Source organism: Leucoraja erinacea, chromosome 4 (assembly GCF_028641065.1).
Source record: "Leucoraja erinacea ecotype New England chromosome 4, Leri_hhj_1, whole genome shotgun sequence".
Classification (NCBI taxonomy): Eukaryota; Metazoa; Chordata; class Chondrichthyes; order Rajiformes; family Rajidae; genus Leucoraja; species Leucoraja erinaceus.
The window spans coordinates 93,416,821-93,442,310 of NC_073380.1; the positions used below are offsets into that span (position 1 = coordinate 93,416,821).

Here is a 25,490-nt window from a genome sequence, read left to right on the forward strand (position 1 = left end):
GGTAGGTATATGGAACGAGCTGCCAGAAACATTTAGACAGGTACATGGATAGGATAGGCTTAGAGGGACATGGACCAAATGCAGGCAGGTATGACTAGTGTAGATTGGGTATGTTTGTCACCATAGGTGAGTTGGGCTGAAGAGCCCGTTTCCACACTCGATGACTATGACTCTATAACTCCGTCCAATAACACAACTTCAAAAACAATTACAATACTTCATCCTATAGTTCTCTAGACATGTTTATCATCGTGTGCCACTTTAGAAAATTCATTTGACACGACACTCCCATTAAATACTGAATTGATTACTATATAGTGTTATGTGAACCATCCTTGAATCCTGCAATAATGTTCCTAATCTTAGTTTCCAACATTCACTTTTTAAATAATGTTTAATGCAGTGCAGCATAGGAACTAGCCCTGCAGGCTAGAACTAGAGGGACTTGCCCTGCAGCCACAATCTCCCTAACACTGGAAGATGAGCCCCTGCTCCATGTCACCTTAGCCTATGACCGGAGTGGCAAGAATAAAGAGCTAGAAACATTTTTTAAATCCAGTGAAGGAACTAGATGGGATGGAAACCTTTTGGCATCAGTAACCGGTACAGAATATGCTGAGGTGCCTTTGGAATTGTGGAAGCAGGACTATGAGGTTGCCCCGCATATAACAAAGAAAGTGAATTTCCCATCTCATGCAAAGGATTTAGGAGCTATGGTTAAGCAAGCGATTGGTCTGGCGAATCCAAACACAAGCCAGGAACAATAACTGTCTAATCAAAGTCAAAGTGGCCTTTATTGTCATTCAGACCTTGCGGTCTGAACAAAATTTCGTTGCCTTGCAGTCCTAGATATAGTAAAGAAAAATGACAAAAACACACAAAAAACACAAATTAACATCCACCAAGGACGGTTACTACGAAGCTACGACATCATCTGGGGAGTGAGGTAACAGAGTATGTGGACCCACAGGTGTGGGCAGATCACGCTACTCAGGTAGGATGCGTCCAGATTCACCCCATTCTCGTAGCTCCCCAGAAAATGTTACACTGCCCTCTATATGACAGTACCCGCTAAAGCAGCAGGCAAGCTTGCAATTTAAGTATTGTACCACCATCAATCCTTTCTTGCCAAACCACCGGAGGAACAAGCTGAGTCAGGGGACGACTGCCTATATGTGATTAAAGAAGATACCTCTGTTCGGGAAGATTTGACAGATATTCCCATGACAAACCCTGACTTAACTATGTATGTAGATGGGAGTGCGTCAATTGGATCTCTAGGTGAAAGACTTTCAGGATACGTAATTATAGATCAGGATGGCAATGATGTGGAGGCGGCGGCCTTTGAAACACCATTCGCTACCCAACAAGTGGAACTGTTTGCCCTGATAAGAGCCTGCACCTTAGGGAAGGACTTGGGAATCAACATTTATACTGACTCCAGACATGCTTTTGGAGTGGTCCATGACTGGTCAGTTGTGGAAAAACTGGGGATTCTTGACTTCAGCAGGAACACAGACATCCCACCAGAAATTGATATCAGACCTGTTACAAGCCCTTATGTTGCCAAAACAAATTGCCAAGAAGATAAGGAAGTGTCCAAAGGGCGTGGGGTGGTGGTACCTAAAATGATGAGCCAGACTAAAAGCATAGACAAAGACAAGTCTCCCTCAGAAAAACCAATGCCAACCATCCAAGATGTCGTTAGATTACAGGAGGATGCTCCTGACCAAGATATAGAAATGTGGAAACAGCTCGGTTGTAAAGTTGATTGCATGTCGGGATTATGGGTTACCCCAGCAGGGCAAACGTGTATGTCAGATGAACTTGCAATGTGGGATATTGAATGTATACACTTTGCAACTCACTGTGGTGCCCGAGCAACTGGTGATACGCTTTTAAATACATGGTGGCATCCAAAGTTGCAGACTCTGGCTCAGGGGATTAGTAGTCGTTGTCTGACCTGGCAGCAATATAAAAACGAGAAGGGTATAACCTGCGAACAAGGGAGAACCTCCTTACCCATGGGTCCCTCTCAGACCCTCCAGATGGACTACATTGATTTGGAAAGATGTCAGTGTTATAAATATGTATTGGTTATTGTAGATGTCTTTAGTAAATGGATTGAAGCTTATCCTACCGTGCACAACAAAGCTTCTACGGTTGTTAAAGTACTTATGAAATAAATTATATCCAGGTATGGAATCCCAACTGGGCTGAATTTGGATAATGGCCCTCATTTTGTGGGAAAGGTGACCAAAGAATTCTGTGTTCAGATGGGCATCCAACAGTAATGACATTGTGCCTATCGGCCATAGGCTGCTGGACTCGTTGAACGAGCCAATCAAACATTGAAAAATAAACTTGCCAAAGTACAGATTGAAACAGGGACCAATTGGTTTAAACTACTCCCTGTGGCGCTATTCCGGATGTGTACCACCCCAGCAGGGAAGGCTCGGTTGAGTCCAGCAGAGATTGTATATGGCCATCCACTAAGAACACCATGGAACCAGAATACTCCGAAGGCTGTTCACTTTCATCATATGACAATGGAAATGACTAACTATATTTTATCATTAACCAGGGCATTGAGAGATCTTTCTTCATTAGACAGTCCTGACATCCCACATTGAGAGCATCCAGGAGAAGGGGTCACAGCTTAAGGATAAGGGGGAAATCCTTTAAAACCGAGATGAGAAGAACTTTTTTCACACAGAGAGTGGTGAATCTCTGGAACTCTCTGCCACAGAGGGTAGTTGAGGCCAGTTCATTGGCTATATTTAAGTGGGAGTTAGATGTGGCCCTTGTGGCTAAGGGAATCAGGGGGTATGGAGAGAAGGCAGGTACGGGATACTGAGTTGGATGATCAGCCATGATCATATTGAATGGCGGTGCAGGCTCGAAGGGCCGAATGGCCTACTCCTGCACCTAATTTCTATGTTTCTATCTACACTAGAACCACCCTGTCTAAAATTGAACCTGGTACTTATGTAATTATCAAGAATTGGATGAGGCAGAGACTGGACATTCAGTGGGAAGGGCATTACCAGGTCCTTCTAACAACCGCTACCGCAGCCACTTTCGCCACTGTAAGATTCTCAGTATGGTGCCTAAGACATAAAACAATAAATGTGAGTTTATTCACTTTGGTGGCAAGAATAGGAAGGCAGATTATTATCTGAATGGTGTCAGATTAGGAAAAGGGGTGGTGCAACGAGACATGTGCGTGCTTGTACATCAGTCACTGAAAGTAAGCATGCAGGTACAGCAGGCAGTAAAGAAAGCTGGTGGCATGTTGGCCTTAATTGTGAGAGGATTTGAATTTAGGAGCAATTAGAAACATAGAAATTAGGTGCAGGAGTAGGCCATTCAGCCCTTCGAGCCTGCACCGCCATTCAATATGATCATGGCTGATCATCCAACTCAGTATCCCGTACCTGCCTTCTCTCCATACCCCCTGATCCCCTTAGCCACAAGGGCCACATCTAACTCCCTCTTAAATATAGCCAATGAACTGGCCTTAACTACCCTCTGTGGCAGAGAGTTCCAGAGATTCACCACTCTCTGTGTGAAAAACGTTCTTCTCATCTCGGTTTTAAAGGATTTCCCCCTTATCCTTAAGCTGTGACCCCTTGTCCTGGACTTCCCTAACATCGGGAACAATCTTCCTGCATCTAGGGGTTGGACAGGCATCTAGCCTGTCCAACCCCTTAAGAATTTTGTAAGTTTCTATAAGATCCCCTCTCAATCTCCTAAATTCTAGAGAGTATAAACCAAGTCTATCCAGTCTTTCTTCATAAGACAGTCCTGACATCCCACAATTAGGTCCTTCTGCAGTTTTACAGGGCCCTGGTGAGACCACATCTGGAATATTGTGTGCAGTTTTGGACTTGTATACTATGGAGTTTGGAAGGATGAGAGGGAATCTTATTGAAACGTATAGGATTGTTAAGGGTTTGGACACGGTAGAAGCAGGAACGTGGTACTGATTGTGGATGATTAGCTATGATAACATTGAATGGAGGTGCAAATAATAGAACAGTTGGATAACATGAAGGAAGCAAGTGACTGGGGTAATTGGGGCTTCAGAAGCTGGTCAGACTGGCTAATCAGCATGGCTATTACCTAGCTATTGCGATTATTTGTATTTTTGTAGGATTAGCAGTTGTAAAATGTGTATTGGGGAGGACGCAGACAGCACTGGAAGCAAAGGTGCTCCAAGAATGTTATTGGTGAGACGGGGTGAAGTATGTGATGAAGCACAGACTAAGTATGTTGATAAGGTGCAGGAAGAGTTTAAATGACTGGGAAGGATAGATATAGGTAGGAACATGGGGAGTTATCATGGAATGATAAAAGGGAGGAATGAGAATATGTAGAATTGGGGATACTTTAGGACTAAGGTTTAAGTATTCTGAGTTAAGTATTAATTTATTTATTTTCACATCATTTTACATGTAAATTTTTACATCATTTACAGCAAGGTTTCATTGCCCTTGCTGTGACATCATTTTACTTGGAAAACATGTGATGTTTATATGATGTTTAATGCTATTGTAATTGGCTAAGATGTATTATGATTGTAATTAGGTCGAAAGATTGTCCCCACCTGTATAACCATGTGATACTGTAGTTATTGGTCTAGAATCACCACCCTTTATAAGTTACCTCCCACTGTATCAACCATATATATATGATAACTTCTTTGTTTGAGCACATGTGTTTCTCCGTGATCCACTGGAAGAGCTTCCCAGGGCGGTACTGAAACACCTGGTCACCATGGTGAAATAAAGGATAATTTAAAGTATTCTAGTCTGTGTTTTCACCGACACTAAAGGATATAAATACTGGAATTATCGAGATGTTCCCTTTCCTTCTTCAATCAGTATAAACCTTTAAACCTAGAACTGTACAGCATAGGAACTGGCTCTTTCATTCAAAATTATTTATTATTTTAAACTTTACAATCTCCTTGGACAGATGAACCAAGTTGGGGAATTCCTCATTACATAATCTTATGATGGCTGTCAATGAACAAACACCAGCTGACTCAATACAAAGTCGTTCAAATATCTAAGCCCTCCCTTTCTTCTTTTTAGCAACCTTTTCTTTTCTTTTCTTGACATGTTTACGCACTTTGTTTTTTCGTTTTTTTCTCGCTGGGCTTCTTTAACCAATCGTTTTTTATCCTAAGGACAAACAAAGAGCATTTTTCAGAGACCCAATAAGCATCAATGACAATATTATTTTTCATTTTATGTAGCTTGCCAATTAATTACATTAATTCAGTCCGCAGTGCAAATAATGTAATTACATCTATGGAAACAATTTATGCAAGAATTTAAGTTCACTGCCAAAAAATAGTGTGCGCACACCATAGCTCCAAATACATTTTCCTCTCTATCAAACTAATCACAACTGACGTGTAGGAAGGAACTGCAGATGCTGGTTTATACCAAAGATAGACACAAAATGCTGGAGTAACTCAGTAGGACAGCCAGCATCATCTCTGGAGAGAAGGAATGGGTGACGTTTTGGGTCCCATTCTTCAGAGGTGGTTGAAGACCCTTTCAGAAACTTTGAATGCAGAAAAAGAGAAGTAATCACGTTCATCAGTCAGCGATTCAACCTCATATTTCTACTACCCATCCCTAACACGCACGCACACACGCATGCAACACCCTCCAGCCTGATCCTGATGCAACATCACAAGTTTTTTTTGTCCTTGGATAGACAGAGGGAATGTTTTGGCACAATCCATTATACTCTGGTCACTTTTGTTTCCTGTGAAAATCCCCCACTACTTTCTCCCATTTGGCATTTAGTCTCCTTGAACATATCCTGCCTTTAAAAACATTTAAAAGCTGCATTTAATCTTCACTCATCAGTCAGAGTATTATAAAAACTGAATATATGTTCAAGTTTTCTAATTTATTAAATTGTAGCAATTCATTTTACACAGAGGCACTATTAGGTGCTTAACTTTTAAAATGATCATAAAGAATTGCATTATTAATTGCGAGAAAAAATAAGTTTGACCTTTGTGAACTAACCTTTCTGTCAGTTTCATCTTCCTGAACGTGTTTTTTAGGATGGGTCTTTTCTCCTTCTTCAGAATTAAGCTCCGAATCAGAGTCATCTTGTTCAGAATTAGATGTTTCATCACTTTCTTCTGAATTCTCAAGAAGAGCAGGTACCTGATACAAATAATTAATTAAATTATGGATTAATGAACAATAACCTGCCATCAAAAATGCATTAAATAAATTAAAAAGTAGATCAACAATCACTGAGAGATTCGTTATCAAGTGTTAAAGCATCATTCAAATACTGAGTTACTCCAACATTTTGTGTCTACCTTCCATCACTTCCTGTTTAATCTCAAACCACCCACTTCATTTATTCTCAAGTGGCTGGACTCGTGTTGAATTGCTCAATTTGCCTTGATTTATGTAATGGCCTTGTTAAAAGTAGGCCCACAACTTATCTTCTAAAAAAGTTCATTTTATTTATCATTGTTTTCATCTTAATGTTTTTGTTTTTCAGTTTACACCAGATTCCAGGTCCTCAAGAAAGGAATACTGGATATACGGAACTCTTCACATTTGAACTAATTTTCCAAAACAGAACCACAAATCTTACCCGTTGTACACCCGTCAAGTCCTTCGTCATTCCTGTTACTGTTTGGTACAGAATCTAAGCAAAGCCACAAATAGACTGGTTGAAATGTTATTTTATAACATGCAAAAATTGCTATTCAATGGCATATTTAGAAAAGGCAGAAATATATTTTTGATGCTTTATGTTATAAACATTTTTATTGTTAAGTAACTCAAAGACTAGATTCACTCGATATGCATTAAATCATTTATAATGAGTGCATTTGGCTCTTTTATTCGCCCCCTCAGGTAGTCCTTGGGGGTCAAGGACAACTTGCCTCTATTCCATTTCTGTGGGCACCAAGGTGTCGAATGAGCCCCATGCACCTTCTAGGAGGAATAGGTGGGGCAGATGGGAAAGGGGGAGATGCAGCGAGACCTGGGTGTCATGGTACACCAGTCATTGAAGGTAGGCATGCAGGTGCAGCAGGCAGTAAAGAAAGCGAATGGTATGTTAGCTTTCATTGCAAAAGGATTTGAGTATAGGAGCAGGGAGGTTCTACTGGAGTTGTACAGGGTCTTGGTGAGACCACACCTGGAGTATTGCGTACAGTTTTGGTCTCCAAATCTGAGGAAGGACATTATTGCCATAGAGGGAGTGCAGAGACGGTTCACCAGACTGATTCCTGGGATGTCAGGACTGTCTTATGAAGAAAGACTGGATAGACTTGGTTTATACTCTCTAGAATTTAGGAGATTGAGGGGGGATCTTATAGAAACTTACAAAATTCTTAAGGGGTTGGGACAGGCTAGATGCAGGAAGATTGTTCCCGATGTTAGGGAAGTCCTTGACAAGGGGTCACAGCTTAAGGATAAGGGGGAAATCCTTTAAAACCGAGATGAGAAGAACTTTTTTCACACAGAGAGTGGTGAATATCTGGAACTCTCTGCCACAGAGGGTAGTTGAGGCCAGTTCATTGGCTATATTTAAGAGGGAGTTAGATGTGGCCCTTGTGGCTAAGGGGATCAGGGGGCATGGAGAGAAGGCAGGTACGGGATACTGAGTTGGATGATCAGCCATGATCATATTGAATGGCGGTGCAGGCTCGAAGGGCCGAATGGCCTACTCCTGCACCTAATTTCTACGTTTCTATGTTTCTATGTGGGTGGGTACTTGGATTGCGTGCTCTTTTAGTTCATTCCACGTAGCCTCTGGGCTCATTTTGTAGAGACAGTAGATTCTCATTGTCTTCCCAATTGCTGTTTCTCCATTTTGAATCTTTGGGAGTGAGGAATTCGTATTGGTCAGAAGGATGTGAATTTTTAGACAGAAAGGCTTGGAAAATAAACTTAAATCCTTCCTTTGTGCTCATGGGAAAACATTGTATGTGACTGATATCAGAGTTGAATGCTTGTTTTGGAAATCTGATAGTCAGGCATGCAGATGATGTAGCCTGCTAACTACTGAGCCTTGAGGCAGGGATATTGCCCCAAAAGAGGACATTGCGATTACTTAATCTCTCTTAACAATGGATTTTATGGATATTTTGGAGGCAGAGATGTACCTCTCCAGCGCTCCGAAGTATCCACAATAGGCTGTCGATGTCTCTGAAACAAACAGTTGAGTATAACATCAGTGCTGCTCAGTAGACTGTGAGCTTTGCACTGATGTTCATGAGAGGTGGCTCACACAATATGGGAAAAGAAATGAAGGGGGTTCTAGGTAAGGTACATGTACAGATAGGTACATCAAGCTTGAATAGTTAACGCTGATTAGAAAAGGGAACCAAATTTATTTTCTAAATAATTTATTTGTTAACCCATGAAATGAATGTATTAAAACTGGCAACACTGATAAATTATATTTAAATTATACCAGAAATGAAATAAAGACTGCTGATAGGATTGAAGGAGAAATGTAAAGGAGGACAATCAGTGAAATTAAATGCATTGTTTGTATTACAACATTTATTTTCCTTTGAAGGAATGTTAACATTTATTTGCAGTTAATTGTACTGGGTCTGAAAGTTGCTCAATTGAATTTTTGCTCATTATACTGTTAATCACTCATATTTGCATAAACTAAACCTAACATTTGCATCTGTCTTTAGCATTAAACTTGTGGATAAATTTGTACCATTGAAGTGAGTACAAAGCCAGATCTGTTGGTGAAATCTGCAACTATCACCATTGTGAAGCAGCCGGAGATCGTGACAGCAACTTAAGGGCCTGTCCCACCAGCATGCGATGGCATGCATCTAGCGCGACCAAACGTGGTCGCTTGAGGCATACGGCCTCGCGGGGCTGGTCCCACTTCGATCGGCGAAGGCGCATGGAGTTGTGCGGGGCAGGTCCCGACATCCCGCGGGGCTCCAAAAATCTTGCACCGTCCGAAAATCCCGCGCGACAACGGCCTGTCGGCCCGCAGCCGCATTGAGGCCGTACGCAGCGCCTCGACGGGCGTACGCAGCGCCTTCACAGCGTACACCTAGCGCGTGGCGTCACCACCCGGCGTGCCGTTGTGTGATGACGTCACCGCCTGACGCCGTGCGACATCTAAATTCAGTCGGCCCGCCTCCTGCCCAGCTGATGATGATGTCGGGGCCAGCCCCGCACAACTCTATACGCCTCCGCGGTTTGAATTGGGACCGGCCCCGCGAGGCCATACGCCTCAAGCGACCACATTTGGTCGCGCTGGACGCATGCTATTGCATGCTGATGGGACAGGCCCTTTATGGTTTTCTGCCTTTTGGAGTCAATTGTCGTATGTACCAGAAATAGAATAAAGCGATTATTACTTGCTGCAGCTTTACGAGCCTATTAGCTCAATAGCACGCAGATATACAATGATCAGCAATACATAAATAAATAAATAAATAATCAGCCAGTAATACCAGTTAACCAGACCGGATTATTTACAGAATTGTGTATAACCAAAATACGTTGTGTAACCTAAAACAAAGTCTACAGTATATTGTTGCAGAGGTAGGCTTGTTATTAGTGTTGTGAAATGTAGTTCAAGGGCTTAATAGTTTCTGGAAATAAGCCATTTTGAATCTTGAGGTCAGAGTTCTAAGACTCCTGTACCTTCATCCTGATGGTTGTAATGAAATGAAAACGAGACCAGGGTGGCGAGGGTCATTAATTATATTGACTGTCCTTTGAGACAGCATCTCCAATAAATCCCTGTGATGGTGGAGGGGGAATATTCATGATGGTTCAAGCAAGGTCAACCACTCTGCAGCCTCCTTTCTTCGGCATTCGAGTTACCGAGCCAGGCTGTAATACAATGAGTATGATCTCTACTACTGCACAACTGTACAGGTTCAACAGAGTATTCGGTGACATATCGGATCTCCTCAATCTTTTAGGAAAGTAGAGGCGTTGCTTTATTGCATCAGTGTGCTAAGGAGATCATCGGCGATATGCACACCCAGGAACGTGAAGCTATTGACTCTTTCCAGAGATGCAGATACCAGAAGAGCCTGTTAGACATATCTGATAAACAGTGGTGACTTCTAATTGCTTTGTTATTTTTAATATCAAAATAAAGTTTAGTGTAATGGTATTCACAGCTAAACAAAGTGTTCAGCTGAATTATTATTTTTAACTGAAAGAATTGCTGCTTTGGGAAGGATACTTGCAGAATTATTAAAAATTATTGGACAGATTTTCAGAAATTCTATAAAATGAGGCAAATGTCTTGCTGGAGATTATCCTTTCCATAAGCAGTAAAACAATATCTTCATACAATAGATTTATTTTTCTAAAGCAGATCACAAAGACAACCACTTACATTGTCATGCTGTCTATCTAAAATATTCTCTTCCTTAAACTTTGTCATGATATCAACATCTCGTTCATAATCTTTCACTTCATTTAGCGTCCTGGGAATGTAGGCCCTTTTGAACACCTACAGAGAGAAAAACAAATGAAACCAACAATCATTTTTTCCTCACCTTCCACATCAGCTGTCGCATACAACATATAATCCTCCTACATTTTCGCCACCTCCAACAGGATCCCATATCTTCCCATCTCCTCCCCTTTCTGCTTTCCGCAGAGACCATTTCCGCTGTAACTACCTTGTCAATTTGTCCCTTCCTACCCAAACCACCCCCTCCCCTGGTACTTTCCCTTATAACCGCAGGAAATGCTACACTTGTCGCTTTACCTCCCCTCTCAACCCCATCCAAGGACCCAAGCAGTCTTTACAGGTGAGGCAGAGATTCACCAGCACTTCCTCCAACCTCATCTATTGCATCCGCTGTTCCAGGTGTCAACTGCTCTACATCGTTGAGACCAAGCGCAGGCTTAGCGATTGCTTCGCCCAATACCTCCACACAGTTCGCAATAACCAACCTGATCTCCCGGTGGCTCAGCACTTCAACTCCCCCTCCCATGGGCCTCCTCCATGGCCAGAGTGAGTCCCACCGCAAATTGGAGGAACAGCACCTCATATTTTGCTTGGGTAGTTTACACCCCAGCGATATGAACATTGACCTCTCCAATTTCAGGTAGTCCTTGTTTTCTCCCTCCTTCCCCCTTCCCTTCCCAACTCTCCCACAGCCTACTCTTCCTTTCTTTTTCCCACCCCTACCCGAAACATCGCCTATTCCTTCGCTCCATAGATGCTGCCTCACCTGCTGAGTTTCTCCAGCTTTTTTGTCTACCTTTAACTTTTATATATAATCAGTAACACTGAACAGCACACTAATAAGTATAACATAAATATACAGAAGTGGATAATATGCTCAAGGCAAAACTGCACCAGAAGTACATCTGGAGAGCTTAGGAAGATGAAAATACAATCAATTTCCCTGACAAGATACACACCTCTTCATCTACTTTGTCTTGGTTGGATCGTTCCTCCTCTGTTCTATTCGCAGATAATTCCATTGCCTAATAACATAAGTAAAGTATCAGTTCTGTTAGACAAACAACAAACAAGCAATTTCCTTCATTGCATATTTGTTTGTGATGATAAATTATTATTTTGCAATACTCTTGTTAACCATATAACCATATAACAATTACAGCACGGAAACAGGCCATCTCGGCCCTACAAGTCCGTGCCGAACAACTTTTTTCCCTTAGTCCCACCAGCCTGCACTCATACCATAACCCTCCATTCCCTTCTCATCCATATGCCTATCCAATTTATTTTTAAATGATACCAACGAACCTGCGGCCACCACCTCCACTGGAAGCTCATTCCACACCGCTACCACTCTCTGAGTAAAGAAGTTCCCCCTCATGTTACCCCTAAACTTCTGTCCCTTAATTCTGAAGTCATGTCCTCTTGTTTTAATCTTCCCTATTCTCAAAGTGAAAAGCTTGTCCACATCAACTCTGTCTATCCCTCTCATCATTTTAAAGATCTCTATCAAGTCCCCCCTTAACCTTCTGCGCTCCAGAGAATAAAGACCTAACTTATTCAACCTATCTCTGTAACCTAGTTGTTGAAACCCAGGCAACATTCTAGTAAATCTCCTCTGTACTCTCTCTATTTTGTTGTCATCCTTCCTATAATTGGGCGACCAAAATTGTACACCATACTCCAGATTTGGTCTCACCAATGCCTTGTACAATTTTAACATTACATCCCAGCTTCTATACTCAATGCTCTGATTTATAAAGGCTAGCATACCAAAAGCTTTCTTTACCACCCTATCTATATGAGATTCCACCTTCAAGGAACTATGCACGGTTATTCCCAGATCCCTCTGTTCAACTGTATTCTTCAATTCCCTACCATTTACCATGTACGTCCTATTTTGATTTGTCCTGCCAAGGTGTAGCACCTCACATTTATCAGCATTAAACTCCATCTGCCATCTTTCAGCCCATTTTTCCAAATGGCCTAAATCACTCTGTAGACTTTGGAAATCCTCTTCATTACCCACAACACCCCCTATCTTGGTATCATCTGCATACTTACTAATCCAATTTACCACCCCTTCATCCAGATCATTGATGTACATGACAAACATCAAAGGACCCAACACAGATCCCTGAGGCACCCCACTAGTCACCTGCCTCCAACCCGACAAACAGCCATCCACCATTACCCTCTGGCTTCTCCCATTCAGCCACTGTTGAATCCATCTTGCTATTCCGGCATTTATACCCAACAGTTTAACCTTCTTAACCAACCTTCCATGAGGAACCTTGTCAAAGGCCTTACTAAAGTCCATAAAGACAACATCCACTGCTTTACCCTCGTCAATTTCCCTAGTAACCTCTTCAAAAAATTCAAGAAGATTACTCAAACATGACGTTCCAGGCACAAATCCATGTTGACTGTTTCTAATCAGACCCTGTTTATCTAGATGCTTATATATATTATCTCTAAGTATCTTTTCCATTAATTTGCCCACCACTGAAGTCAAACTAACAGGTCTATAATTGCTAGATTTATTCTTAGAACCCTTTTTAAACCATGGAACAACATGCGCCAATCTCAGTACGCCAATCCTCGGGGACTATTCCCGTTTCTAATAACATTTGATATATTTCTGTCATAGCCCCGGCTATTTCTACACTAACGTCCCTCAATGTCCTAGGGAATATCCTGTCAGGACCTGGAGACTTATCCACTTTTATATTTTTCAAAAGTGTCAGTACTTCTTTTACTTTGAAACTCATAGTATTCATAGCTACTCTACTTGTTTCCCTTACCTCACATAATTCAATATCCTTCTCCTTGGTGAATACCGAAGAAAATAAATTGTTCGATATCTCCCCCATTTCTTTTGGCTCTGCAGATAGCTGCCCACTCTGTCTCTCCAATGGACCAATTTTATCCCTTGTTATCCTTTTGCTATTAATATAGCTGTAGAAACCCTTTGGATTTACTTTCATCTTACTTGCCAAAGCAACCTCATATCTTCTTTTAGCTTTTCTAATTTCTTTCTTAAGATTCTTTTTACATTCCTTATACTCCTCAAGCACCTCATTTACTTCATGCTGCCTATAATTATTGTAGATCTCCCTCTTTATCCGAACAAGATGTCCAATTTCCCTTGAAAAACCAGGGCTCTTTCCAATTTTTACTGTTTCCTTTCAACCGAACAGGAACATAAAGATTTTGTACTCTTAAAATTTCCCCTTTAAATGTCCTCCATTTCTCTTCTACATCTTTCCCATAAAACAAAATGTCCCAGTTCACTCCTTTTAAATCATCTTGCATCTCATCAAAGTTAGCCTTTCTCCAATCAAAAATCTCAACCCTAGGTCCAGTTCTGACCTTCTCCATAATTATATTGAAACTAATGGTATTGTGATCACTGGACCCGAAGTGCTCCCCAACGCATACCTCCGCCACCTGTCCCGTCTCATTTCCTAACAGGAGGTCCAGCACTGCCCCATCTCTAGTAGGTACCTCTATGTATAGCTGCAAAAAACTATCCTGCACACATTTTACAAACTCCAAACCATCCAGCCCATTTACAGAATGTGTTTCCCAGTCATGTGTGGAAAGTTGAAATCTCCCACAATCACTATCTTGTGCTTACTACTAATATCTGCTATCTCCTTACATATTTGCTCATCCAATTCTCGTTCCCCATTTGGCGGTCCATAATACACCCCTATAAGTGTTGCTACACCTTTCCCACTTTTCAGTTCCACCCAAATAGCCTCCCTAGACGAGCCCTCCAATCTATCCCGCCAAAGCACTGCTGTAATATCTTCTGGAGGGGCTACTCGCTAGAATTTAGAAGATTGAGGGGGAATCGTATAGAAACATACAAATTTCTTAAGGGGTTGGACAGGCGAGATGCAGGAAGATTGTTCCCGAAGTTGGGGAAGTCCAGAACAAGGGGTCACAGTTTAAAGATAAGGTGGAAGTCTTTTAGGACCGAGATGAACAAAACATATTTCACACAGAGAGTGGTGAATCTGTGGAATTCTCTGCCACAGAAGGTAGTTGAGGCCAGTTCATTGGCTATATTTAAGAGGGAGTTAGATGTGACTCTTGTGGCAAAAAGGATCAGGGGGTATAGAGAGAAGGCAGGTACAGGATACTGAGTTGGATGATCAGCCATGATCATATTGAATGGCGGTGCAGGCTCGAAGGGCCGAATGGCCTACTCCTGCACCTGTTTTCTATGTATCTGAAGTTGTTGAATTCAGAGACCACAACACCTGGATGGAAGATGATGTTCTGTTCCTTAAGTTTACATTGCATTTCATTCAAATAGCACAGAAGGCCACTGACATATAGGTCAAAACTAGACTAAGAGGGACCCGTTGGGTCCCATGTTCACATGGGAGGGCTGGTCCCCCGACTCAATATTCCACCTCTCCACCAATTCCAATATTGGTGGCCAGTGGAGGGGGCTTTCTGGAATGCTGGTATGGGTTCTTGGGGTGGCAGCTCAGTCCCTCAAGCCCGATCTGCTGGCAGCTCACTCACGGCTGGTGGGCTGGCAGTTGACTCATGACTATTCCTTGAAATTCCATTTCAAGCAGGGTGCAAGGCCACCAAATTCAATTCCATGTTCCTACCATTTCAAGCAGGGTGCAAGGCCACCGAATTCAAGTGCAGTTTCATACCACTTCAAGCTGGATCCAAGGCCACCAAATTCAAGTGCAGTTTCATACCACTTTCAGCAGGGTGCAAGGGCCACCAAATTCAAAAATTCAAATGCAGCTTCATACCATTTCATGCAGGGTGAAACCACCATAAAACCACACAAAACACAAAACCCACAGTTCAGTAGACATTCAGTGTGTTCAGTTGATTCACAGCTCAGGCAGAGTCATGACCTCTCCCTCCCCCATCATGCAGAGACTGAGCCACACCCACACTTCAGGGTTTTATAAACCCCTCCCCCTCCCACTGGAAAAGGTGTGGCTTTCATGGCGTGATTGACAGGACAGAGATTCTCAACATTTTTTAAACATTAATAACACTTTTATTTTTCATTAATGGGAAGAATTCTCAGCACCTGCTCAGCGGAGGGGGGGGGGAACTGAGTAAGATGGCCAAAAATCACAGCCGTAAGTGGTAGCGTTTTATCTAAAATCAATAAACGGTGCAAATAGGAAGTAAATGCATTTGCAGTAGTGCCTTTTAACTTCAAGCCAAAGCACCCAAGCCACCATTTGCAGTAAGTAGTGCCTTTCAACTTCAAGCCAAAGCACCGAAGCCATGTGCAGTAAGTAGTGCCTTTCAACCAAGCAAAACACCCAAGCCACCATTTGCAGTAAGTAGTGCCTTTCAACTTCATGCCACCATTTGCAGTAAGTAGTGCCTTTCAACTTCAAGCCAAAGCACCCAAGCCACCATGTGCAGTAAGTAGTGCCTTTCAACTTCAAGCCAAAGCACCCAAGCCACCATGTGCAGTAAGTAGTGCCTTTCAACTTCAAGCAAAACACCCAAGCCACCATTTGCAGTAAGAAGTGCCTTTCAACTTCAGGCCAAATCACCCGCCACCATTTGCAGTAAATAGTGCCTTTCAACCAAGCCAAATCACCCAAGCCATCATTTGCAGTAAGTAGTGCCTTTCAACTTCAAGACTAAGCACCCGCCACCATTTGCAGTAAGCAGTGCCTTTCAACCTCAAGCCAAAGCACCCAAGCCACCATTTGCAGTAAGTAGTGGCTTTCAACTTCAAGCCAAAGAAGCCACCATTTGCAGTAAGTAGTGCCTTTCAACTTCAAGCCAAAGAACCCAAGCCACCATTTGCAGTAAGTAGTGCCATTCAACTTCAAGCCACCATTTGCAGTAAGTAGTGCCTTTCAACTTCAAGCCAAAGCACCCAAGCCACCATTAGCAGTAAGTAGTGCCTTTCAACCTCAAGCCAAAGCACCCAAGCCACCATTTGCAGTAAGTAGTGCCTTTCAACTTGAAGCCAAAGCACCCAAGCCACCATTTGCATTATGTAGTGCCTTTCAACCAAGCCACCATTTGCATTATGTAGTGCCTTTCAACCAAGCCAAAGCACCCAAACAACCATTTGCAGGCAGTGCCTTTTTACATCAAACAAACCATATTTTCATTTCCAAACCACATTAAGGGTACTCACAGTTGTGTAGACATTTGTTCAGTGTTATTCAGAGCTCAGAGGTGCATGACCTGTGGCTTCATCCATCTTGCAGAGACTGAGTGAGGCACACCACTTCCTGGCTTTATAGTCCCTGCCCCTCCCTCCAGCAGGGGCAGCTGAGAGAATGGTGATTTTTAAAAAAACATTAATATCTCTCCGATTTGTCATAGATGGGAAAAACCCTCCGTACCCGTAAGGCGGAGGGGGACTCTGAGCGAGGTGGCCAAAAATGACGGCCATAGGTGGCGGCGTTCTGTCGGAAATCGCAGCACACTGGGCCAAAAGCGGTCAAGATCAGAGATTTAGTAATATAGATGAGCGTGATGCGGTAATTAGAGAGAGATAACTGGTTGTCCTTGCAGGCTGAATGCAGGTGCTCTGATCAGCAGTCAGCTAATCTGCATTTATAGAATCTCTTTTGCTACAATCGGAACTATGGTTTTTAAGCCAATTTAAAAAATATAATTCTGGATATAGTTCCACAACCATTCTCATTCCTTTCATACCAAATTCCATTTAAAAAAATCTTAAATTCTTTATGATATAGTGGGGTATTTTGGCCATCAATGCAAGAAAAGACTGGATTTAATCTCTTTCTCTTACATACATGACAATGGAAAAGGTGAAAATATCCATTATCAGACCACATAGAAAAATGCTTGCACTTTATTTAAAATAGAGATGCGCCTTCATCTGCGTTGTTCAGTTAAAAACATCCAATTGCAAGCTTGTTTGAAAATTAAGGTTGAAATTTAAGTTAAACTATAAAAAGACAAAACATTAATGGATAAATAAATGTATTATGAGGACTCATGGTCTATTGTAGCCTTCAGGTGTAGTGTACTGGGGATTATTGGAACAGAATAGACATAAATTAAGCCACAATTCTAAGAGACAAAGATTGTTTTATATTTATCACACGTTTTTATAATGTTATAATCAAACAGTAAAATGCAGAGATTCAGAAAATTGCGTTGCTAAGAACACAATAATTTTGTATGGGCTAATACTGAAGGTGGATACTACAGCTCCAACAGATGTGTGCATGCATAATTACAATACGACAAACTTATGCTTGCAATTTGTATTCTCAGTATCTATAGGAATCTATATCTCAGTATCTATATGAGAAAAAAATCAAAATGTGCAGTATTTTTGTAGCATATGAAGAAGTCATCTTGGTCAGGTAATGTAATAATTAATTCCAAGCAGTGAATGAAAAATCACATCAAATTACTACTTGCTGATTGAAGCTACTATACAAATTAACGGTACAATATCAGAGAGGTGGGATATATATGAAGTCCCCAGATATGATAGGATTAGATGAGAATTGTCCATGTCAGAAATGAACAAAAATATTGCGAGGTAGAAGCTCACAGAAACAGCCATGATGGGAGAGTGAGCAGGTATGGGGAAGAGCAGCCATCAGCCAGCCTCACTGACACGGCGAGTCTGCTCAGAGCTCCCAGCTCTGCTTGACACAACCCAGCTCCCAATTATGGTAGCTCAGGTGGATAAAGAAAAGGCATGCAAAAAAGCCCCACTCCCACTGGCAGACGATGCCTGCCTGCAGCCTTGCAGGAGCCAGCAAATCAATTCCACCAGTCTTCCAAACACTCATATATTTGGGGTGTCCATAAGTCAACTGTTCATATGCAGGGGAGGACATGTACACTATTTTATTGCAAGGCCACCACTGATTAAACCTAAATATAACATAATTAAAATTCAATATATCTTTCTGCATCTTGCTGCTTTAAGAAAACTAGAATTTTATTTCAGGAATGTACTGTAAAGTCTTACCTTTTCTAGGTAAGCATCAAGGTTATCTTCTGCAATTGAAGGATCTGTGACAAATTCAAAGAGCTCTCGAACAGTCATCACAGCAACGTCGTGTTTACGGAAAAATTCTACCACAAAAATATAGCATCAGTTTGTGATTTAAATCAAAATAATGGAAATAATGCAAACATTCTCTAAACCTTATGCAATTTGAAAGTCAAGCATATAATTTTCAAAAATGTACAAACATAGATGCATATGAAATATCATGTATTCATTCTGTGCCGCTCTGGCAATAAGTTGGAAACTCATCCATAACAGTAATAATATATTAAAAACAATTATATAAGAAATTACCAAGCAGTAAAAATTTGAAGATAAGTGTTCATTGAATACGTATGAAATATATAAATAGCAAAAGTAAAACTGAAATGAATTAAAGAATATGCCTAATTATAGCCTAGAAGAACAAGTAAAAATACCAATAATTTAACAATAATGAGCAGCCGTGCATAATAAGAGACTATCCTGGTTATGAACAAATAAAAACACAAATTCATTAAATAGTCTGCTTAAATTGATTATTTTGAAAGAATCCCATTCCATAAATAATCCTCGGAAAACGTAACTTTCTACATTAAACCACCGAATATGAGATTAAGAATGTACCAGAGACAATATGTTTAATTTTATAGATACTGTTATAAACAAGATTAATAATTTAGCAGGTACATAAAAAAGCTGGAGAAACTCAGCGGGTGCAGCAGCATCTATGGAACGAAGGAAAAAGGCAAAGTTTTGGGCCAAAATCCTTCTTCAGACTGATCGGGGGTGGGGGGATGGGGAGAAGAAAGGAAAAAGGAGGAGGAGCTCGAAGGCTGGGAGATGGGAGGAGACGGCAGGAGGGCTGAGGAAGGGGAGGAGACAGCAAGGACTAACAAAATTGGGATCCATGGATAGCTGAATGGATAGCAAATTGGCTTCATGGAAGGAAGCAGAGGGTGATGGTGGAAGGTTGCTTCTCAGACTGGAGGCCTTTGATTAGTGGTGTGCCTCAAGGTTCGGTGCTGAGCCCGTTACTGTTTGTCATCGACATCAATGATTTGGATGAGAACATACAGGACAAGATTAGCAAGTTTGCTGATGATACAAAAGTGGGTGGTTTTGCAGATAGTGCAGATAGTTGTGAAAGATTGCAGCAGGATCTGGATGGATTGGCCAGATGGGCTGAGGAATGGTCGATGGAATTTAATACAGAGAAGTGTGAGGTATTGCATTGTGGGACGTCTAACAAGGGCATGACCTACACAATGAATCTTAGGCCTCTGGGGAATGTTGTAGAGCAGTGGGATCTCGGAGTGCAAGTGCACCGTTCCTTGAAGGTCGAGTCGCAGGAAGATAAGGTGGTCAAAAAGGCTTTTGGCACATTGCCCTTCATGTCATAGTATTAAGTATAGAAGTTGGGAGGTCATGTTGCAGTTGTATAAGACGTTGGTGAGACCGCATTTAGAATATTGTGTTCAGCTCTGGGCACCATGTTATAGGAAAGATATTGTCAAGCTTGAAAGGGTTCAGTGAAGATTTACAAGAAGTTGCCAGGACTAGAGGGTGTGAGCTATAGGGAGGTTGAGTTAACTGGGTCTCTATCCCTTGGAGTGCAGGAGGATGAGGGATGATCTTATAGAGGAGTACAAAATCATGAGATGAATAGATAGGGTAGATGCACAGTCTCTTGCCCAGAGTAGGGGAATTGAGGACCAGAGGAAATAAGTTAAAGGTGAAGGGGAAAATATTTAATAGGAATCTGAGGGGTAACATTTTCACACAAAGGGTTGGGTGGGTGTATGGAACAAGCTGCCAGAGGGTGTAGTTGAGGCTGGGATAATCCCAACGTTTAAGAAACAGTTAGACAGGTACATGGATAGGACAGATTTTGTGGGATATGGACCAAGTGCAGGCAGGTGGGGCTAGTGTAGCTGGGACATGTTGGCTAGTGCGGGCAAGTTGGGCCAAAGGGCCTGTTTCCACAGTATCACTCTATGATTCTATTAATGGAGGCGACCTGTCCATTCAATGAAGACTCGAGGAGATTAACGTAGCATCTTTCTGCATATTCAATACTTAAGATTAAATTTAACAGAGTTATTATATAACAATTAATCATAGTCTCCAACAAATCAAAAGGAAAAATCTGAACAGGAACAAAAATATTTGTGGTTTTGACCCACCATTAATATTGAGACAGTCTTTTCGGAGAAACTCCAAAGCACATGGATGATCGTGTTCCACTGACTGGGATACATCAATGATATAAATTCCCCCATCGTGGTACCTACGTAATGACAAAAACAATATATACATAAATTACCTCGTTGCTCATTCGTGAATAGATAGGAAAGGTTTGTAGGGATATGGGCCAGATGCAGTCAGGTAGAACTAGCTAGGTTGAGCTAGGTCTGAAGAAGGGTTTCGGCCCGAAACGTTGCCTATTTCCTTCGCTCCATAGATGCTGCTGCACCCGCTGAGTTTCTCCAGCTTTTCTGTGTAACCTTCGATTCTCCAGCATCTGCAGTTCCCTCTTTAACACAAGGTTGAGCAACTTGGTTGGCATAGACGAATTGGGCCTAAGGGCTCGTTTACACGCTGAATCGCTTAATGACTATGAATTCCATTAATTAAAAAAGCCTGAGCATTACCTACAATTAAATTTTAAAAACATATTTTCAAATGAAAGTCAAAGGACAAACACAATTCAAAAATGAATTTCCCATTTTCAGCAAAATTAGGCAAATGTGCGCTTTAATATAATCATTTGGTACAAATAACAAAATATAGAAATAATTATACTTAATAATTGCTTGATAATGTGAAATCCATGGCCTACCAGCTTTTAAGAATTGTGTACAGATTCAGTTTCCTTATTGTAAATAGCTATAGAGGTTCTGATGAAAGTAACCAAAAGATTTAACAGTAATTTCAGGGAAAACAGAAGAGGCCGAATCATTTCAGTAAAGATAAAGGTTGAGGAATGGTCTGATGGAGGTCTTTAAGGAATATGAGAAATAACCCAGGATAGATGTTTTTCTTAAATAGCTGAGTGGGTTAAACTCAAAAACCAGGAGCCATAATTAAGATAGTAACAAACAAACTCTCTTTTCTGCAAAAATGTTCTCATCCAGATAATGGTTCGAACTTTGTTGGATACAGTATGCAAGGCAAACAGCAATGACACAGGAAAAGGAAAGCCAGGTTGAAAAAAGAAAAGGGTATGCGGTAAAAAAATAGATAAAGATGGATGCAACTAATGAAAGTATTACAATCTATTATTAAGGAACTGGTAAAGGGGCAATAAGAAAATAACAGAATTGGCCAGAGTCAACATGGTTTATGAAAGAGCATATTTGACAAACCTTTTGTAAAGTTTTGAATGTACTTAGTAGAATAGATAAACACGAACCAGTCGATGTGAATTTGACCTTTCAAAAGAGTTTTTAGGAAGATACCAGTCTAGATATTAACTGAATTGGCAGAAAATAGAACAAATGGCTTTTTTTTGCTGAGTTCAAAGGGTTTGTTGGATTTATTGCAAGAGGATTTGAATAGAAAAGTAGAGACAAGTGATTCCAATTGCACAAATCCTGGTCACCACACCTGGGGTGCAGTTCAGGTTTGATCTCTCTCTCCCAAGGAAAAACATACGAGATTGGGTTTACGAGATTGGTTCCAGGGATGATCGGTTTGTCATATGATGACAGGTTTAGTCAGGCTCAAGTTTAGGAGAATGAATTCATTGATTTCACCTCATCTGCCAGTGTTCTAGAGAAAACAATCCAAGTTTGCCCAACCTCTCCTTGTGGCTAATACCACCTAATCCAGGCAGCATTCTGATAAATCTGATCAGTCTGAAAAAGGGTCTCGAACCGAAAGATCACCAATTCCTTCTCTATAGAGATGCTGCCTGTCCCGCTGAGTTACTCCAGCATTTTGTGTCTACCTAGCATTCTGATAAACCTCTTCTGCATCCTCTTTCAAAGCCTTCTTGTAATGAGCCACCAGCAACTGCACACAGTATTCCAAATACAGCCTCATCAAACTCTTATGGAGCTGCATCATCAATGATCTGACCAATGGCCATCATACCATACAACTTCAAAACTTCATACGAACAACAAAAGGTATGATGAATAGATTCATTGTAAACCCTAAATACAGATAAGTCAGACAGAAAATATTAGAAAAATAACTCACAACAGATTAAATTCACTGAGGTCAGCATGAACCAGCCTGGCGTCCTTGTACATTCTTCGCATATATTGAATGATAATAAAATAAAGCTCCCTGGCCTTGGATTCAGACAAATGAGCATTCTTCAACAGGGGTGCTGGCCTAGAGAATAAAAGATGATAAATAAGTACGACTTTTTGATAAAGATAAATTACAAGTATTTTGTAAATCAGCATCTGCAGTTTCTTGTTTCTACGATAAATTAGTAGTTTGTTAATTCCTTTATATTGAAACAGATATAACAGAAGCTTATAACAGAAATAGAGCTGTGAAAATACAGAGCTTCAGCAATTTATTTTTAAGATACAGGAATTTTAAAGTTTTAAAACAAGGTTGATTCCAATGAACCCACTTGAACATTGGCAGCCTTGTGACCCTGATTTAACTAAATAAAAGTACTCATCTAGACCAGCATTTTCCAAAATATCACAGTTTCTAACATTTTTTAATGAAATAATTAAGCAATAATTTACCTCAAAGATAGACACAAAATGTTTGAGTAACTCAGCGGGACCGGCAGCATCTCTGGAGAGAAGGAATGGGTGACATTTCGGGTTGAGACCCTTCTTCAGACTGAAGTCTCAACCCAAAACGTCACCCATTCCTTCTCTCCAGAGAGGTTGCCTGACACGCTGAGCTACTCCAGCATTTTGTGTCTATCTTCGATTTAAACCAGCATCTGCAGTTCCTTCCTACACCTAATAATTTTCCTCATATGCAGTAAAAGTAATAAATTAATTATCAAATAATAGGTGAGATCATTGGATACAGCAAAAGCAATGTGACCAGACAACATCCCAATATTAGTATTGAAGATGTGCACACCATAACTAGGTGTGCCTCATGACAAACTATTGCATTATTATTGTGGAGAAGTGCACATGAACATTGCCTTTACAAAGTATAGGACAATTTATTCTGGCTAATTACTACCCAATCATTTTCCCCTCGTCACCGATGTCCTAATGGGAGATTGTCATCAACGGTGCTATCCAGTGGCACTTATTTACCAATACTCTATTCACTGATGCCTGGTTTGGGTTTTGCCTTGACCATTCAGCTCCAGACCTCACCACAGCCTTGATCCAACATGGACAAAATAGCTGAATTCTAGAAGCTAGGTGTCTTCCAGAAGCAGGCCAGATTGTCTGTCCTTGACAATGACAACAAGGTAATATTTGACTAAGTGTACCATCAAGATGCCTTAGCAAACGTAAAGCTAATAATTCCCAAACATTCAAGTGAGTGGAGTGATACCTCAAACAAAGGAGGACTGTTGTGCTTATTGGCATACAGTAATCTCAGCCTAGACATATCTCAAGAGGTTCCTCAGGATAGTTAGTGATGGTTGCACAATGTTCGATTTTATTGGCAATTCCTCAGCAATTGAAGCAATCTCTCGTTTGCATGCAGCAAAACTGTGACAAAATTCAGGCAATGGCTGACAAGGAGCACACAAAATTCACGTCATAAATGTGCCAGGTGACAATATTCAAAGCGAGAAATACCTGCCTCTGATATTCAATGGCACTACCGATGACAAATCTATCATCAACACATTGAGGGTCGCCAGCAATCGGAAACTCAAATGGCCAAGCCACAAGCACCATTACTACAATGGTAGACCGGATGCCTTTCTACCAAGCACAAACCTGGAGCGCGATGAAGTACACTGCATGTCTGATGAATGCAGTCTACCTCTCACACAAAGGACAAAAGCAACAGGCCCATAAGAAATGAAGAATTTTCCACATTGTCAGGTAGATGCCGGTGTATAATTGCACTGAAACAGCTTGGTCAGAGGCACAGCTAGTTCTTGAGCATAAATCTTTAGTGTTCCGGTTGGGATTTTGCTTGACCTGTATCATTTATGCTTTATCCAGTAATACTTATGCTTTATCCTTAGTATTCCTGACATACAAAAAAAAAATCACAATGACAGGTTGTCTGATGAATGCTGCAATGAGGCTCTTAAATATCTGATCTTTTTACAATAAAATAAGAGTTTGAATTCTACAAGACTCACATGTCATCTTTACCAATAAAACCCATAACAAGCACATGACTCCTGAGCATAATTGGCTCTGGGCAAGGTATTTTTGCTGTCTGCAACCTAGGTTAGAAATGAACAGCATTAATTTATACAGTTAAATACACAGTAATGCGCTGAATACAAACATTCAGTAAGTTACATGGAATACTCTCTGCTGCTTAATTAACAGCCATTAAATGTTGCTGTTTCAAAGAGTTCATTAATAAAATGGATATCTTGTATGTTCATGTCCAGGTGTTATCATTATTTAATTACATGGCCAATAGAATATTTATTGTGCCAATAATGTGCATAATCATACAGATTTACCATCAATTTTATTGATGCCCAACAGAATATTTATGCCTCAAATAATTAGTTTTTATGAGGCATTAAGAGATGCATTAATTTTTTTAGAGCAAATAACAGAAAATTATTGACTACGTCCAAATGAAACAACCAAAAACACATGATGAGATCCAAAACAATTATTCAACTCGAATCTTTATCTGTTTCTCTCCCCACAAATGTGGGCTGAACCTCTGAATATTTCCACTATTTTCTGTTTATATTTCAGATGTCCAACATCTGCAGATTTTTCTTTTGATTTGCAATTGAAACAATTAGTTGGTCTAATTGAACGCAGTATCCAAAGAAGTCAAATCAGGAAATTCAGACACCTTTTAGTTTAGATGGGCATCTTGGTTGGCATTGACGAGTTGGGCAGAAGGGTGT

The 25,490-nt window shown here is 40.9% G+C and overlaps 1 protein-coding gene across 1 annotated transcript in view; it reads right to left on the bottom strand.

Annotated features, from left to right (window-relative positions):
* Positions 1-4,930: 4,930 nt before the first annotated feature.
* Positions 4,931-25,490, bottom strand: part of riok1 (RIO kinase 1 (yeast)) — a 44,949-nt gene continuing 24,389 nt past the window's right edge. Inside the window, 10 exon segments of the mRNA XM_055634809.1 lie at positions 4,931-5,151; positions 5,154-5,189; positions 6,054-6,197; positions 6,643-6,696; positions 10,396-10,512; positions 11,436-11,501; positions 18,461-18,567; positions 20,668-20,771; positions 22,688-22,825; positions 24,750-24,836. Of these exon segments, the coding sequence (XP_055490784.1) occupies positions 5,074-5,151; positions 5,154-5,189; positions 6,054-6,197; positions 6,643-6,696; positions 10,396-10,512; positions 11,436-11,501; positions 18,461-18,567; positions 20,668-20,771; positions 22,688-22,825; positions 24,750-24,836 (931 nt within the window). The 3' untranslated portion in view covers positions 4,931-5,073.